A 13,590-nucleotide genomic window follows, 5' to 3' on the forward strand; every position below is an offset into this window, starting at 1 on the left:
GGCGCGCTCGGAAGCGGCCAGCGCGCGGCGGGAGGCGGGCGGCGGCCCCGGGGCTCGTCCTGAGCGAACGCGACCGTTCTCCACTCCGTCGACGGATTTTCACTGCAACTCTGAGAGGAAGCCTTTCGTTGGCGGCATCTAGGGAAGGGGGGTGGGGTGGAGGGAGACGACCACCACCTTCTGCTCTGCAGTGCTCGTCTCCAGAGCAGGAAATGGTCTCGGGGACCGTTGAGTGCAGGGTCCTCCCGCTCCCTTGAGCTCAGGTCAGGGCCGGGGAGGACGTCCGTGTTCTGCATCCACACCTCTTAAAACGCTGCTCTGCGGCCTGTGGGGCGAGGCACTGAGGCACCGGCAGGACCCCCAGCCCCCCGCCTGGCTGCCGGTCCTAGAGCCCCTCACCTCCTATTGTCATCGGCGGGCAAGGCGGCCGCTGTCACCCCAGCTGCTGCATCGGACCTGGCCTAGGGAGAGCCCGTGCTGGATGGAGGATTTAGCGTGCCTGGGGGTTCTTCCTAAAATCTGGGCACTGCTGCCCACAAGGGATGCCCAGTCTACGCCGCAGGGGGCCATGAAGGTTAACGTGGTGGCCTCCCTGTGCTGTGAGGGTCTGGGTCCAAGACCGAGCCCGCTGCTGGGGCCCTCATGTGCAGCCCCCAGGAAGCCTGTACATCCCTTTCTTTTCTGTCCCTCTGGGCCAGGATCTCCTCACGTCCTCTGTTAGGAACACTGAGGACATGCTTTAGAGAGAGCCCCCGAGCCCATCCGGTGCTGACCCCTTCCTGCTCTCGGAACCCAGCCGCGGCTCCCCTGCTCTCTCAAGGGCTGCATGCCTTGGACACACACAGGCTTCCGGGTGGAGCATCTCCAGGCCAACTGATGACCCAGGAGGGCGGCCTTCCTCACTGCAGAGGAGTCCTGCCCTACTGTCCCTGCGGCCTGCCTCGGGTGCTCTCCTGCCCGATGGGCACTTTCTTCACTTGTACTCCTTGTGCAAAATAGAGGAAGGCATATTGGGAACCTGAGCTGGTTCTCTTGCCACTTTTAACATTCAAAATTTCACAGCCGAAACACTGAAGGATTGATTTAATTAGTTCCTTCTCGGCAGACATTGTGGAACTGGGTGAGGGCAGGACCCCTGGAAACGGGTTGGCCAGGCCCCTGCCCAGCCCTTGTCACTGGGAGAGCGTGCTAGTCACTGTGTGGAGGACCCCCTTTTACTAAATGATTTATTGCTCTTAGTAGAATTCCTTTGGCTGCAGATTTTATTTCTGAGTCACTCTGTTCAGCTCAATTGGTCGCCTTCAGTTACCGTGGCAACCAGCAGATGGGGTTCTTTGACAAGGGTCAGCAGGGAGGCTGCCTTGGTAGAGACTGTAGACGGGAAAAGGAGCTAAATAAAAAGCGTTCAACACTGACAGATCTGTAGTGGATGGCCAGGAGTACTTATCAAATTACTTGCATTAAAACCTAATTAAGATGTGCATCAGTAAGTGTGCCGTTGCGATCGGGTCTGGTCACTGAGCTACTTGGGCTCGCTCTGACTCCGTCACACCTCTGTGACCAGCTTGTCGACCTCCAGGACGATCAGCCACGAAGGAGACAGAGGGCACGCTGAGTACAGGTGGACCTGGTACTGTCCAGGACCCCTCCTTGAAGGCCTGAGTGTCTGGGAGCAGCGTGGGGGCGGGTGCCTTGCCCGCCCGGATCCTCGCACTAACATGACACTGCTGCCGAGACCACCTGAACGGGACCCTCTTGCCCTCTGATGGTTCCACGTCTGCTTTGACTACACTTGCTTTAGTTGCAAATAGTATTCATCAAAATAAAACTGATCTTTTAATTGTTCCAGATCAAGGGTACTAAATAGACGTGCTAAGTGCAAAGGAGCTTTCCTGTAGGGAGAAAAAGGGACATTTTTCGGTCAGTCGACAAAATTAGAATTCAGTAGGTTAGATAAAGGTATTTTGTCTCCGTTCTAAGTCACTGTAGAAGTACTGTGGTACATGGGAGAATCATTATCATTAAGACATACACACTGAAGTCTGGGTGCCCGCAGCTGACTGTCAGATGGCTCTGAAACCAGTAAAAAAATATATATATACACGTATGTGTGTGGGTGTGTGTGTGCACGTGTGTGCATGCGCGCATGTGAGTGCCTGCGCAGAGAAAGAGGAGAATAGTAAATGAGTTTAAATGATAACAGGTAAATTTGGGTAAAAGGTATGTGGGTATTCTTTGTACTATTCTTACTTTTTGTAAGTATGATATTATTTCCAAATAATTTTATTTTTGTTTATTTTTATTTTTCAAAAAAATTTTTAATGTTTATTGTTCGGGGGCGGGAGGCAGAGAGAGAGGGAGACACAGAATCTGAAGCAGCTCCAGGCTCTGAGCTGTCAGCGCAGAGCCCGACTCGGGGCTCAAACCCACGAACCATGAGATCATGACCCGAGCCACAGTCAAAAGTCGGATGGATTCTTACCCGACAGAGCCACCCAGGGGCCCCCCCAAATAAAAACTTTTTAAAAAGATAATGCTTCAGTCGACGTTTAGGTAGGGGTGGTAGGAGAGGCATCTGGGGGGTTCCACTCGGGCTGCTGAACAACCTGGAGCCAGATGTGGCCTGGGCTCTGCAGAAATAGTGAAATCCGAGCGTGCTGTTCCATGTCACACAGCTGAGGCGTGCCCCCCACGGCCGCTTCTGCTTTGAGAAGACTGAGCTACAGGTGACTGCAGCCTGAGGCACACGGTCTCCTGGGGTCTTTAGAGTTTAGGGTTCCTGAAGCCTCAGCCCCTGCCCCTCCTATGTCATGGTCGCAGGCTCCTCACTCCCTGCCAGGCCCTCTGAGGGGCTCAGCCCGGGCCCCATGGCGCTTGCTCTCTCGGATGACAAGGCAGTGATGTGGCAGATGTTCTCAGTGTTCTGTGCTGAAGCCGAGGCCCATTTCCAGCCTGTCCTAAGCAGCTGGTCTGTGAGAGCGCCAGGTGACATGGTCCGGGGCTCAAGGGTGCGGAGGCCTGGGGCACTGGCCCCCAGCAAGTGCCCCAAATGCGTCTCTGGAGCCCTGGGCCTCCCGTGCCTGCGTCCTCAGGGCCAGCACCAGTATGGACTCCGTGTGGAGTTGAAACCGAGGAGTCTGCAAACTGCTCCGGGACAGGATAGCAGAAATGGGACTTCACAACTTTTGGAGCCATCGGTGCAGGAGTGTTTTGCCTGTCCTTCATGGAACTATCATGGGCACTGGAGTGGTGGTTTAAAAAGGAGCAAAGGCAAAGCCAGAACTCCCTGAGTCTGGTGGAGGAGTACTAGCCTAGCGGGCACCCCCACCCCAGACCCCAGCCTCAGAGAATGACTCTGTGCCCCCGGCCCCCACTAGGTCCCCCAGGGGGTCATTTTTCTCAAAGTCCTTGCTGAAAATCCTTTTTTTTTTTTTTTGAGTATGAAATAGAAGTCAGGTCTTTTTCAAAAGGATTCTGAAATGCCTCTAAGAGCGCCAGATTTGGAGTCAAGCAACACGGGTTTCGGTCTTAGATTTACCACACACAAGTTGGACTCAGGTTCACTCTCATGGGCTAGACTGGATGACCTCTGAGGTGCCCCTCAGCTCTCACATGACCTCATCAGGTGATCTTTGGCAGAGAAGGGCAGGGTCTCTCCTCAGTCACTGCCCCTAAGCAGTCCCCCCTCCCTCCACCTCCCTGCTTGGGCTGATTGGAAATTTGAGAGGAAGAAAAATTAAAGGGGTGGTGCAGGAACATCCCTTCCCTTGGCTGAAAAGATAAACTCTCCTCAGAACCCAGTGAATTTAGAATTGCAGTCACTGTGGAACAGGCTAGATTTGGGTAAAGGAAATTTAAACGGCAAAGCAGCCCTGGAAACGGCTTTCCTTTTCTCAGTGAGGATAACCAGCTGGAATGTGTCCCGGATGCCTAAGCACGTGACGGACTCTCGGACTCTTGCAGACTCTGTGCGTTAATGGGATAGGACTGCGTAAACTGCAGCGAGCCACTTTCAAGCATTGAGAGACAGTGTACAACTTGGAATTCATATGGCTTCTTCGCTGAAATTAACTCCCTGGAGCACGTTATTAGGGTAATTGGGTTTTCAGACTTCAACTTGGGTCACCTGTGTCACAGGACTAGCGCGCACCGCAGGGTGTGGGGACGGGGATGCAGCGAGATCGCATGGGTCCCAGCCCGTGGACCTGTGGCACTGGGAGAGAAGTCTGGCATCCTGCAAGCCCAGTGGCTGACAAACTTTCTCTCTAAAGGGTCACGCCGTCAACATTTTAGGCTCCGTGGCGGCTTCTCCACTTGGCTGTCACAGGGCAAAGCAGTCACAGACGGTATGTGAAGGGAGAGCAGAGCTGTGTTTCAGTCAAAGTGTATTTCAGGGACTGAAAGTGAATGTCATTGAGCGTTCACATCACAAAGCATTCTTTTTCGTTTTTATTCATCATCCAAAAATATAAAAAGCATCCTTAACTTGCAGATTGTACAAAAACAGGCAGTGGGCCAGGGCGGGGTGTGGCCTGGGGGTGTGAAGTTCGCTGACCCGCCCCCCCCATTTCACATGTGAGGAAACCCACGCTCAAGGTGACTGCATTGCTTTGCTTAACTTCTTCTGCCTGACGTCCAAGCCTGGGGGTGGACCAGGACAGGTTTCGTTCGGACAGGGGGCAGCTTCAGTGATCAGAGTTGGAGTCAGGGGAAGGAATTTTTCTCCACGAGAACTCATGATATATGTGCAGTAGTGTGAATTATCGAATGCCAGCGTGTCTTACACTTGAGAATGCACCAGAATCACCCAGAGGGCTTAAGAAAACCTGCACCGCTGCCCTACCCCTCCCAGAGCTGCTGACTGAGGAGGTCTGGGCTTACTCTTTGCTCAGTTTTAGAAATGGAGAACCCGGAGTTGACTGAGATCAAGTGTCTTGCCCACGCAGAACAGGTGGTTTGTGGTGGGATTTTGAAGCCATTTCTCCACATCCAAGTGGACACAGCACTTGTCTGTTCTAAGATCTTTTAAATTTTTTTAATGTTTTAAATTTATTTTTGAGAGAGACAGTGCGAGCAGGGGAGGGTCAGAGAGAGAGGGAGACACAGAATCTGAAGCAGGCTCCAGGCTCTGGGCTGTCAGCACAGAGCCCGATGTGAGGCTGGAACCCACGAACCGTGAGATCATGACCTGAGCCAAAGTCAGATGCTCAACCAACTGGGCCACCCAGGCGCCAGTGGTGAATTTCAATAGCATACTTCAAATTATTTATGTATATTTTATGGCCTTTCAAAGTTATTAATCTGAAGGCTGCTTGCACTACAGTTAAGAAATTTCAGGTTTTCTCTTTGGTGTAAATGGCGTCCATTGTAAGTCTTTTGTTTATTCTGAGGTATTCACCCAGCACTGTCTATACCGCAGGCACCTTGCTGGAGGTGGAGAGCTGAACAAGACCCCACTCCTGTCCTCAGGGAACCCAAGTTTAGTGACAGTGGCAGACAAGCCACGACTGCAGATGGGGCCACGGTGGGGACCCGTGTGGCCAGCTTCGGTCCAGTCTTCCGAGTCGAGCTTCTGCACCCTGTGGCCCGAAAGGGCGAGGGCCGGGTGGCCAGGAGGCCTGGGAGCCAGGCGACCAGAGGTGGGCCCCCCACGAGGGAGACACACGCTATCTGACCCGGTCATCCTGGCTCTTACCCTGCTGGCGGCCTGGGCTTGGGCAGACAACGGACTCCTGTGCCTCTTCTCTCGGGCCCCACCCGGTGCAGGTGGACAAGAGTAACCTGCCGTTGGCTCTTGTCAGGAGGACCGCTCGCCCGGGAACAGAAGAGAAGTGATTGCGTATTTCACAGTCAGGCATTTGCACCTTTTACATCCATATGTAGGTTGAAAAGTGTTCTTCATTTCCATGAGGAAGCCCCTGTCCTAGTGAAAGTGCGGGTCTGAGCCTTTGAGAGCACTTCTCTAGGAAGGGGACGGCAAAACTTTACCGTAGCCAGAGTGACCAAAGGAAGGGGTTCCAGTCTGAAAACATTTTAGGTTAAAAGACATTTACCCACACCCTCCCCCAAACCGAAGGCGGAAAAACACTCCACAGTAGTCAGTAGGACGCTCCCAGGTGGGACTATTGAGTGAAACTCAAACCTCGAATCAAGAACACATGTATTTATGGGGGTACCGGCCCCTCTGGAGGCGGAGGGGGGCCAGCCTGGAGAAAACCCCATGGGAAGCAGCCCCGTGGTGTTGGTACCAGGCTCACAAGTGTTCATTTGGTTATTATACCTCATCGTGTATTTATACACTGCATATATTTTGTATGTATCACATATAACATAAAAAATTTAAATATATGTATTCACTCGCTTTCACAGTATTCATGGCAAACGAGTGTCTGGAGCACAGGACCAGAGCTGACAGCCTGCACGGATTCTGTTTTGCATAAGATTCTTACCCGGCCCACTCAGCTCTAAAAAGTTGTTTTGTATTTTACCACTTGCTCCATCTTATCCTGAAGTCTTATTTAAAAAAATGTTGGTTCCAATGTTGGTGGAGGGGATCGCTGCTGCATCAGTAGAGGGGTGTGCAGCCCCCTTGGATCAGATCGGATCTGCATCCTGGGCTGCTGAAACCCAGGCCTGCTCTTTCCCATGGTAACTGCGGCCCCACCCACCTGGCCCACTGGTTCCCATGGTACTGTGGCTCCACCCACCTGTACCATCCACCTCTCTGGAGCCAGTGCAGATGCTGACGGCTCTACTCCACAGAGATGCAGCCCTCTTCACTCCAACAGGCCCCGCTTCTGCCCAGTGGTATAGGCTGGGGACCGGCCCCTGCGATCTGGATGGAGAGCCCAACCTGGGGTGCAGAGTGGCCAGGAGGGGCCTTTCCTCGCTTCAAGGGCATGGCTTCCCCGGCTGCCTCATGGGAGGCCTGGCCTGGCTGAGTGCCATGATAGCCCAGTGTGGATGCCCAGTGCATCCTAGGGGCACCTGAGAGGGATGGAGTTGCTGCTGGGTCCAGAGAGGCGGTGCAGGCACTGGGTTAGAGGGTGCAAGTTGGGAGCTGTGCTCCGGGATCTGAGGCTTCACCTCTTTATCCAAGTGGGGAGCCTGTGTGTGGTCTGCAGGCTGGCGGGGGCTCCTTCCAGCAGAGGAGGCCTGGGGAGGGCTGCCCCGCTCCCTCCCCCAGTGACCTCACACCTTGTGCAGGAAGTGGCCCCCAACAGGGGAGCCTGACCCAAAGGGAGATTGCAGCCTCTCCAAATGACTATGACGCTGAGACGTGAGCGTTGAGAACACTCAGCCCTGTGAAGATCTGAGGGGTTCTGTCCAGGCCCGATGTGACCTCCAGGGCCAAGAACATAAGAGGAAGGGCAGCTGGGCATCTGGAGAACCAGAGTCCCCACAAGGCTGGGAAGGGGCGAGATTGTCCGAAGGTAAGTCAGGGGGCCCAGGTCTCCATGAGAAGGCGCTCCCTCCGCCCGGCCCTTGGGCGCCCTCATCTGCCACGCCAGCCCCCCAGGAGCCACGCTGTCGCCTGGCTGCTCTTCTCAGCAAACACGCGTGCCCGCTAACAGGGGCTGGGTCTGCAGGCTGCTGGGTAGGGCTTCCCCTGTCACCCGGCTGACCTCTTGCCCCAGCGAGGAATTCTCTCTCCTGCGGTCCGTGAGCGCCCCCAGCTCAAGCCCCTTCCGTCCTCTGCACCCCTCCTGCCCCCTTGCCCTCAGTGAAGCCCTTCTCCAAAATAGTCTCTCTTCTTCCGTCCCTATAATCAGGCTCCACCATGCCTCCCTACTGACAGGGCAGGTGGCTGTGGCCGGGCACGTCCACAGCCAAGCCCCCCCTTCCTCCCGGGAAGCCCCCTATCCCCTAAGCTCCAGGTTTCCTGTCCTCCCTGCCTTCTGTCTCCGTGGCTGGCTGGCCCCCTGTCTTTTGCTAGCCTGTCTGTAAAAGGTGGCTGATCCCCAAGGCCCTGTCCTGGCCCTGCCCTGTTCCCTCACTGCTGCAGATGTGCTTAGCCAAGAAGCTCATAGGAGGCTTGGATACCTGTTTTTTTTTTTTTTTTTTTTAAGTTCATTTATTTATTTTGAGAGAAAGAGGGGACGAGGGAGAGAGAGTCTCAAGCAGGCTGTGCACCGTCAGTGCGGAGCCCCATGTGGGGCTTGAACCCACAAACCATGAGCTCATGACCTGAGCCAAAATCAAGTCAGACTCTTAACCAGCTGGGCCCCCCAATACCTGTATTTTTAACAAACTTGAAAATCCCTGCCAGGCCTCCCTGGGTGAATCTTGCCCTGAGTTCACAGTCTTGTCTCCCAGCAGGTTTGGCCATCACAACTGGAGATCCAGCCAGAGCTGTCCCAGGCCCCAGGCCTCAGCTGCTGGGTGGGTGGGCATCTCACAGGTGCCTGCCCCTGGCCCCAGAACCCCCACCCCCCGGCCGGTCTCTCCTCCCATCCTCTCTTCCCTGGTGAAGGCCACCACCATTGCCCAGACGGCCAGGTTCATATCTGTTAGTTTGGCCGCAGAGCGTGGCTGGGGCCAGCCCTGGGAGGAGCCCACAGACTGGGCCGGCCATATTGTCCAGCTCATGGTTCCCAGACAGCATGGCCTTAGCAGCCTCCCTTCTCATGGGGAGCCCCCTATCCCTCCCAGACAGCCTGAATTCTTCTTTTCACGTCCTGATGTGCTGGTTGAGTGGCCCGAACCAGCTGTATATCCTTCTGCGCCTGGGTTTCCTCATCCTTAAAGCGGGGATAGCGAGTTTCTGCCCGAGGGATCACGCAGTAGGTGATGATCTGTTTCCTTGGTGGGCACAAACCCTTGATGGGTGCCCACTTGCTTCCCTGCCTTCACTGTCCCTGCTCTCTGGGCAGTACCTCTTCATTTTCCAGCCAGTCTCTCCAGAGTTGGTGGCAGGCCCCCTGAAGGCAGAGACCCGTTGTAATTCTTGATGTAGTCACAGTATCTTGCTTGCCAAGTGTTGATGGACTTGATGAATTAACTCCATGAACCATCCATTAACCGTAGTTGAGACCACCAGAGCCCCAGGCCGTTGGGGTGGCTCAGTCAGTTAAGTGTCTGACTCTTGATTTTGGCCCAGGTCATGATCTCAGGGTCCATGGGATGCCCTGACTGCACGGAGCCTGCTTGTGATTTTGTTTCCCTCTCTCTCTCTCTCAAAATACATAAATACACGTAAGCCCCCCAAAACACCTGGACACTGCCCAGATGTGCCTCCAAGCTTGACCACTTCCTGTATGGCTTTGTGCCAGTTCATTGAATCTCTTAGCTTCAGTTTCTCATCTGTAAAATGCGAATTAGATAATCACTGTGGAGGAATAAGCACAGGGCCCAGTAAACATTAGCCACTGTCAGTCATGGCTGAACACGTGCACTTAGAAAGACAAAAATAAGAGATATAACCAGCATGGAAAACACAAGACCCGTCTTGTGTCCGAGGACACCGCCAGATAGCTCTTCTAAGTGATGGTAATGAAACATCCATGAACAGAATATAGGCAGGGTTGTCCAGTGTTTGGGGAAGGCTGTCCCCCAAAATAACTTTTTAATTATAAAAACAATGTCTTCCCAATATTCATAATAGGCCTCGAGAGAGCTGCTATTGAAATATATTTCCTTAACAAAATCGCTTTGGTCTAAAATCTAGGTTTCTTTCTGTCTTTCTTCTACCTCTCTGTCTTTTAACAAGCGTGGGTTCCAGTTTGTTGTTTTTACCTTTACTGAGCCTGTGATTGGCTCATTGCTCATGGAGTGCCAAAGCAGAGGCTGAGCCCAAACAACATGTCTTTTAAAGGGAGAAAGCACCCCGAGACTGACTGCCCAGAGTGTTCAAGTCCGTCCCAGCTGCGAAGTTAGTGGGGGCTTCAGCCTCCCTGAGGGAAGGCAGAGCCCTCCAGAGGCCTTATTCCTCAGATCCGTGGTGCTTCTGCCACGCCATCCAGCTCTCGCCCAGGGACTTGATCCAGCCAGGCTGGGTGGGGCCTGGGCACTCCCTGGTGATTGCTGCAGGGATCTGAAGCCTACGGTTTGCAAACCAGGCCAACAGAGCCTGGTCTAGCCTCGGGGCCGGTGGGGGTGCTCCAAAGCGGGAAGGGTCTAGGCTGTAACCTGTTGTGGCCAGCCTGTGGCGGGCATTTTGTGTTCTGAGAGCAGGGTCTGGCCCGGCCCAGAGCTCTGGCTCAGGCAGCCACCTCGTTTTGGGAGCCCAGAAACACATACTGAAGCCATCAGTCCACAGGACTATTTTCCCATTTGATCAAAGCACAGGGCAAGGGACCACATGGCAAAAGGCCACTCCTGGCGCCTTTGTTGCCTTTAAGCCTTAATAGTGTCATCTACTGATCACATGTTTCGGTTACATTTGTCTCCAGCGAGCCTGAAGCCAGGGGGTTACTACCTCACTAGCTCTCAGCCTGTGGCCGTCTCCACACTGACGTGACTGGAGAGGGAAAGGCACCCAAGGGTTTAGACAGCTCAGCTGCTAATGATGATGCTTTTCACCTGATTCAAATATCCAAGCATTAGATTGTGTGCTTCTCAAGGGAAAAGGCTGCTCCACTCCTTTCTGCATCTTCTACAGGACCCACTCTGGTTCTGGACCACAGAGTAGCTACTCAAATGAGTGGTGGCTGCCTGCATCTGGTAGTGGCTCAGCCTGTGCAGAATGCCCCTTCCCAGCCCCTACCCCCCATCCCGGCCCCCAGCCGGCTGGCCCAGCTTCGCCGCAGCCCTAGGATGCCCTCGCCCCTTCCAGCTGCTCCTGGTCCAGGAGGCAATGCAGGGAAACTCCTGTTTGGTCTGATGCCACTGGCTTGGTTTTGAGGTTGCTCTCAGGAGAAACTGCCTCTGTGCGGCAGTGACGGTGTCATCGGGGACAGAGTGGGCGTCTCAAAGTTGCAGTTCCCTGGTTTCACCAGGATTGGAGGAAGGGTAAGTGGCTAGCGGCATGACTATTGTGTATACACTACAGGAGCAGGAAACCACACACACTTCAGTTCCGGGGACCTGGGAGGCTGATGTGGGCCAGAGCAGCGGACCCTGGCCCTGAACAGCAACAGGCGCAGAGGGAAGTACTAAGCCGAGCCCTTGGCCCTTTGCTCTTCCCCCCCCCCCCCCCCCCCCCCCCCCCCCCGGACTGGCAGAAGGCCGGAGGCTAGTGGGCGGGGCATGGGCCTGTGGGTGGGGCCCGGTGGCCCCCAGCTCAGGGGGCAGGGCGGGCCTTGTGAGCATGCACCGAGCTGCCCAGGCGCCCGCCACGTACTCTCGGTTTAGGCTCCTTGGCTCCTTGCATTTGCAGGTGTGGGAAGTGGCCCGCGGTGTGCGGGGCGGAGGGAGGCGGGGTGCGGACGGGAGGGGCAGCAAGTATCCCCCAATCCTTCCAAGGTTGAGAAGGGTGGGCAGCCGGTGTGGCCTCGGAAACGGACTGGGTGACACGTGGCACAGGCACGTGGGGGAGCGCGGGGAACACCAGAGAGCCGTTAGCATTCCCAGGGTGCTGCTGTGCCAGCTCCAGGGCCGCCTCGTTGTCGGTGAGGGCGCCGCCCGCCCCTTAGTAGCGCTGGGAGCCGCCCAGGCCCCGCACCCGGACGCCGTGTCTCCGGCCAGGGCCAGGGCGTGGACTCAGCGTGTCACATCCGGCCTGGAGTCTGAGACGCATGCATCCTGAGCTTTGAAAACCCCTTTCCTGTGAAAACACAAGTTAATGTCACCGTTGGTGCTTTTGGTGGGTGAGGTCTGTGAGGAAGGGCACGTGACGCATCCAGCCTCTTTCCAGAACAGTTGTGGGCAGTTCTGCCACTCTAAATTTAATCCAGGGCCTGGTTCCCGGGGGCGAGTGCAGTGCTGGCCGTGGGAAGCCGTCTGTGGACAAATGGGGATAACAGTCCGAGCGAATTAGCAAGTCTGCAGAGGAGGGCCGTCAGCAGAATGACAAATTTAGGATCTTTAGAGACATCTGGTCAACAATGCCGCGGCTCGTGACTGACGCAGTGATGGATAACGGAAACCCTTCGCTAAGGGTTTCTGGCTGCGGCGCCTCCCGCCTGACAGCGGAGGCGTTTGGGCCCCTAGCCTTTGACCCTGGGGACTGGAAGCTTGCAGTGTTCTACTTGTCCGCCTTGTCTGCGTTCTGAGTGACCACTCTGCCGCCAGGACGCTGGTCCCCGTTCCCATCTGAACGTCCTGTGCGCTCAGCCTGGACCTCCGGTGCCCGGGGCTGAGCGCGAAGTGGGCCGGGCCCCGTGGGACATGGCAGGGGGTGAGGTCGGCCAGGTCCCCTCGCCCCCTGCCGCCTGCTGCCCCCTGGTCGCAGGGCCCTGACCCCGCGCTGGCTTCTCCGCAGGCTGACGCAGCTGGACGAGCACGGCCAGGCCACAGCGCGGCAGCTGGCCCAGCTTCTGGCCCAGCGGGGCCGGCCACGGCCGGAGACGCGGAGCCCGCAGGAGGAGGAGGGCCGCCTGACGCCCCAGGTACATGCACCGCCCAGGGCAGGGGGTACCTCCGGGTCAGCTCACCCCCAGGAGACCCAGCAGGGACTTTTCCTCCTTCCTTCCTTCAGAGCTGTGTCTTCCCCGGGGAAATGCCCCGCAACTGCATCAGTTGGCCAGTAACCCGGCTCGGGGGAGGTGGGGAGTTGCTGGAGACTGTACCTGGCACAGTGGGGGACACACGTGTGGGCCATGGGTCTGCCCCCTCTGGGGGGCCGAGTCTGTGCGGGAGAACACACCCGGCAGGCCACAGACCCCCCCTGCGGAGGGTCGCGAGCTGTGGAAGCATGGGGAAGGAGGTGAGCGGACTTCCTGGAGGAGGCGGCTTTGGGCTGCCCCCAGAGGAATCCGGTGAGGAAAGCGAAGCCACCAGCTGTGAGGGCCGCTGTGAGCAGAATGCAGGAGTCTTGTCCCAGGTCATCTCCTGCGGAGGGAGGCTTCTGAGTGCTCGCAGGTGCCCGGCTGGTCTGCAACACAGAACAGGCCTGCTAGATTGATGGTCATCTCCATTTCACAGAGAGGGAAACAGGCTCTAGCTAACAAGGACGGACACTACCAGTGTCCAGCCTCAGGCTGACTCCACAGCCGAAGACTTCCCAGTCGAGGTTAGCTCTGGGGGAAGTGAACATCCAGGTGAATTTGGAGTGCGTTGCCCAACCTCTGTCCTCAATTGCTTCTCTCCCTGTCAGACAGGCTGTAGTTTTTGCCCATCAGGCAGTTTGTTAGGAGAATGGGGTGGCCCGGGGGCTGGCCCTGTTCTCAGCCTTGAATTAGGATCGCAGCCAGGTGCTCCGTGTGGGCCCGGGGACGCCAAACAGTGAGTGCCTGGGTGACTAATGGGGACGATGGGAAAGTGTGTCTCATAATTCTTTCAGAACAACCCTGTGCCCAGTGGGTGATGGTGTCCCCTCGGTGATTTTTCCCACTCAGCGCAGGCAGCCCTTGCTAAGGACTCGTGTTTCCAGGTAGCAAGTGAAACCTCCAAGGCCTGGGGTGCCCATGCACTGGGCTCCGCGTGCCGCTGACGCTGTCACACCATGTGCCACAAACAGAAAAGTTCGAGGAGCTTGGGTCACAGGGCCCC

General features: G+C 56.0%; 1 protein-coding gene across 3 annotated transcripts in view; it reads left to right on the forward strand.

Annotated features, from left to right (window-relative positions):
* SDCCAG8 (serologically defined colon cancer antigen 8) overlaps positions 1–13,590 on the forward strand; it is a 253,258-nt gene that overhangs the window by 231,151 nt on the left and 8,517 nt on the right. For 2 of the 3 annotated variants that reach the window (XM_029934840.1, XM_029934842.1), the window contains one exon: positions 5,420–6,275. In XM_029934840.1, the coding sequence (XP_029790700.1) occupies positions 5,420–5,780 (361 nt within the window). In that variant the 3' untranslated portion in view covers positions 5,781–6,275. Of the gene's footprint in view, positions 1–5,419; positions 6,276–12,361; positions 12,489–13,590 lie in introns of those variants that run through there. The other variant, XM_029934841.1, reaches the window with a different exon arrangement.

The sequence above is a fragment of the Suricata suricatta genome, chromosome 3 (genome assembly GCF_006229205.1).
Source record: "Suricata suricatta isolate VVHF042 chromosome 3, meerkat_22Aug2017_6uvM2_HiC, whole genome shotgun sequence".
NCBI classification, from domain to species: domain Eukaryota; kingdom Metazoa; phylum Chordata; class Mammalia; order Carnivora; family Herpestidae; genus Suricata; species Suricata suricatta.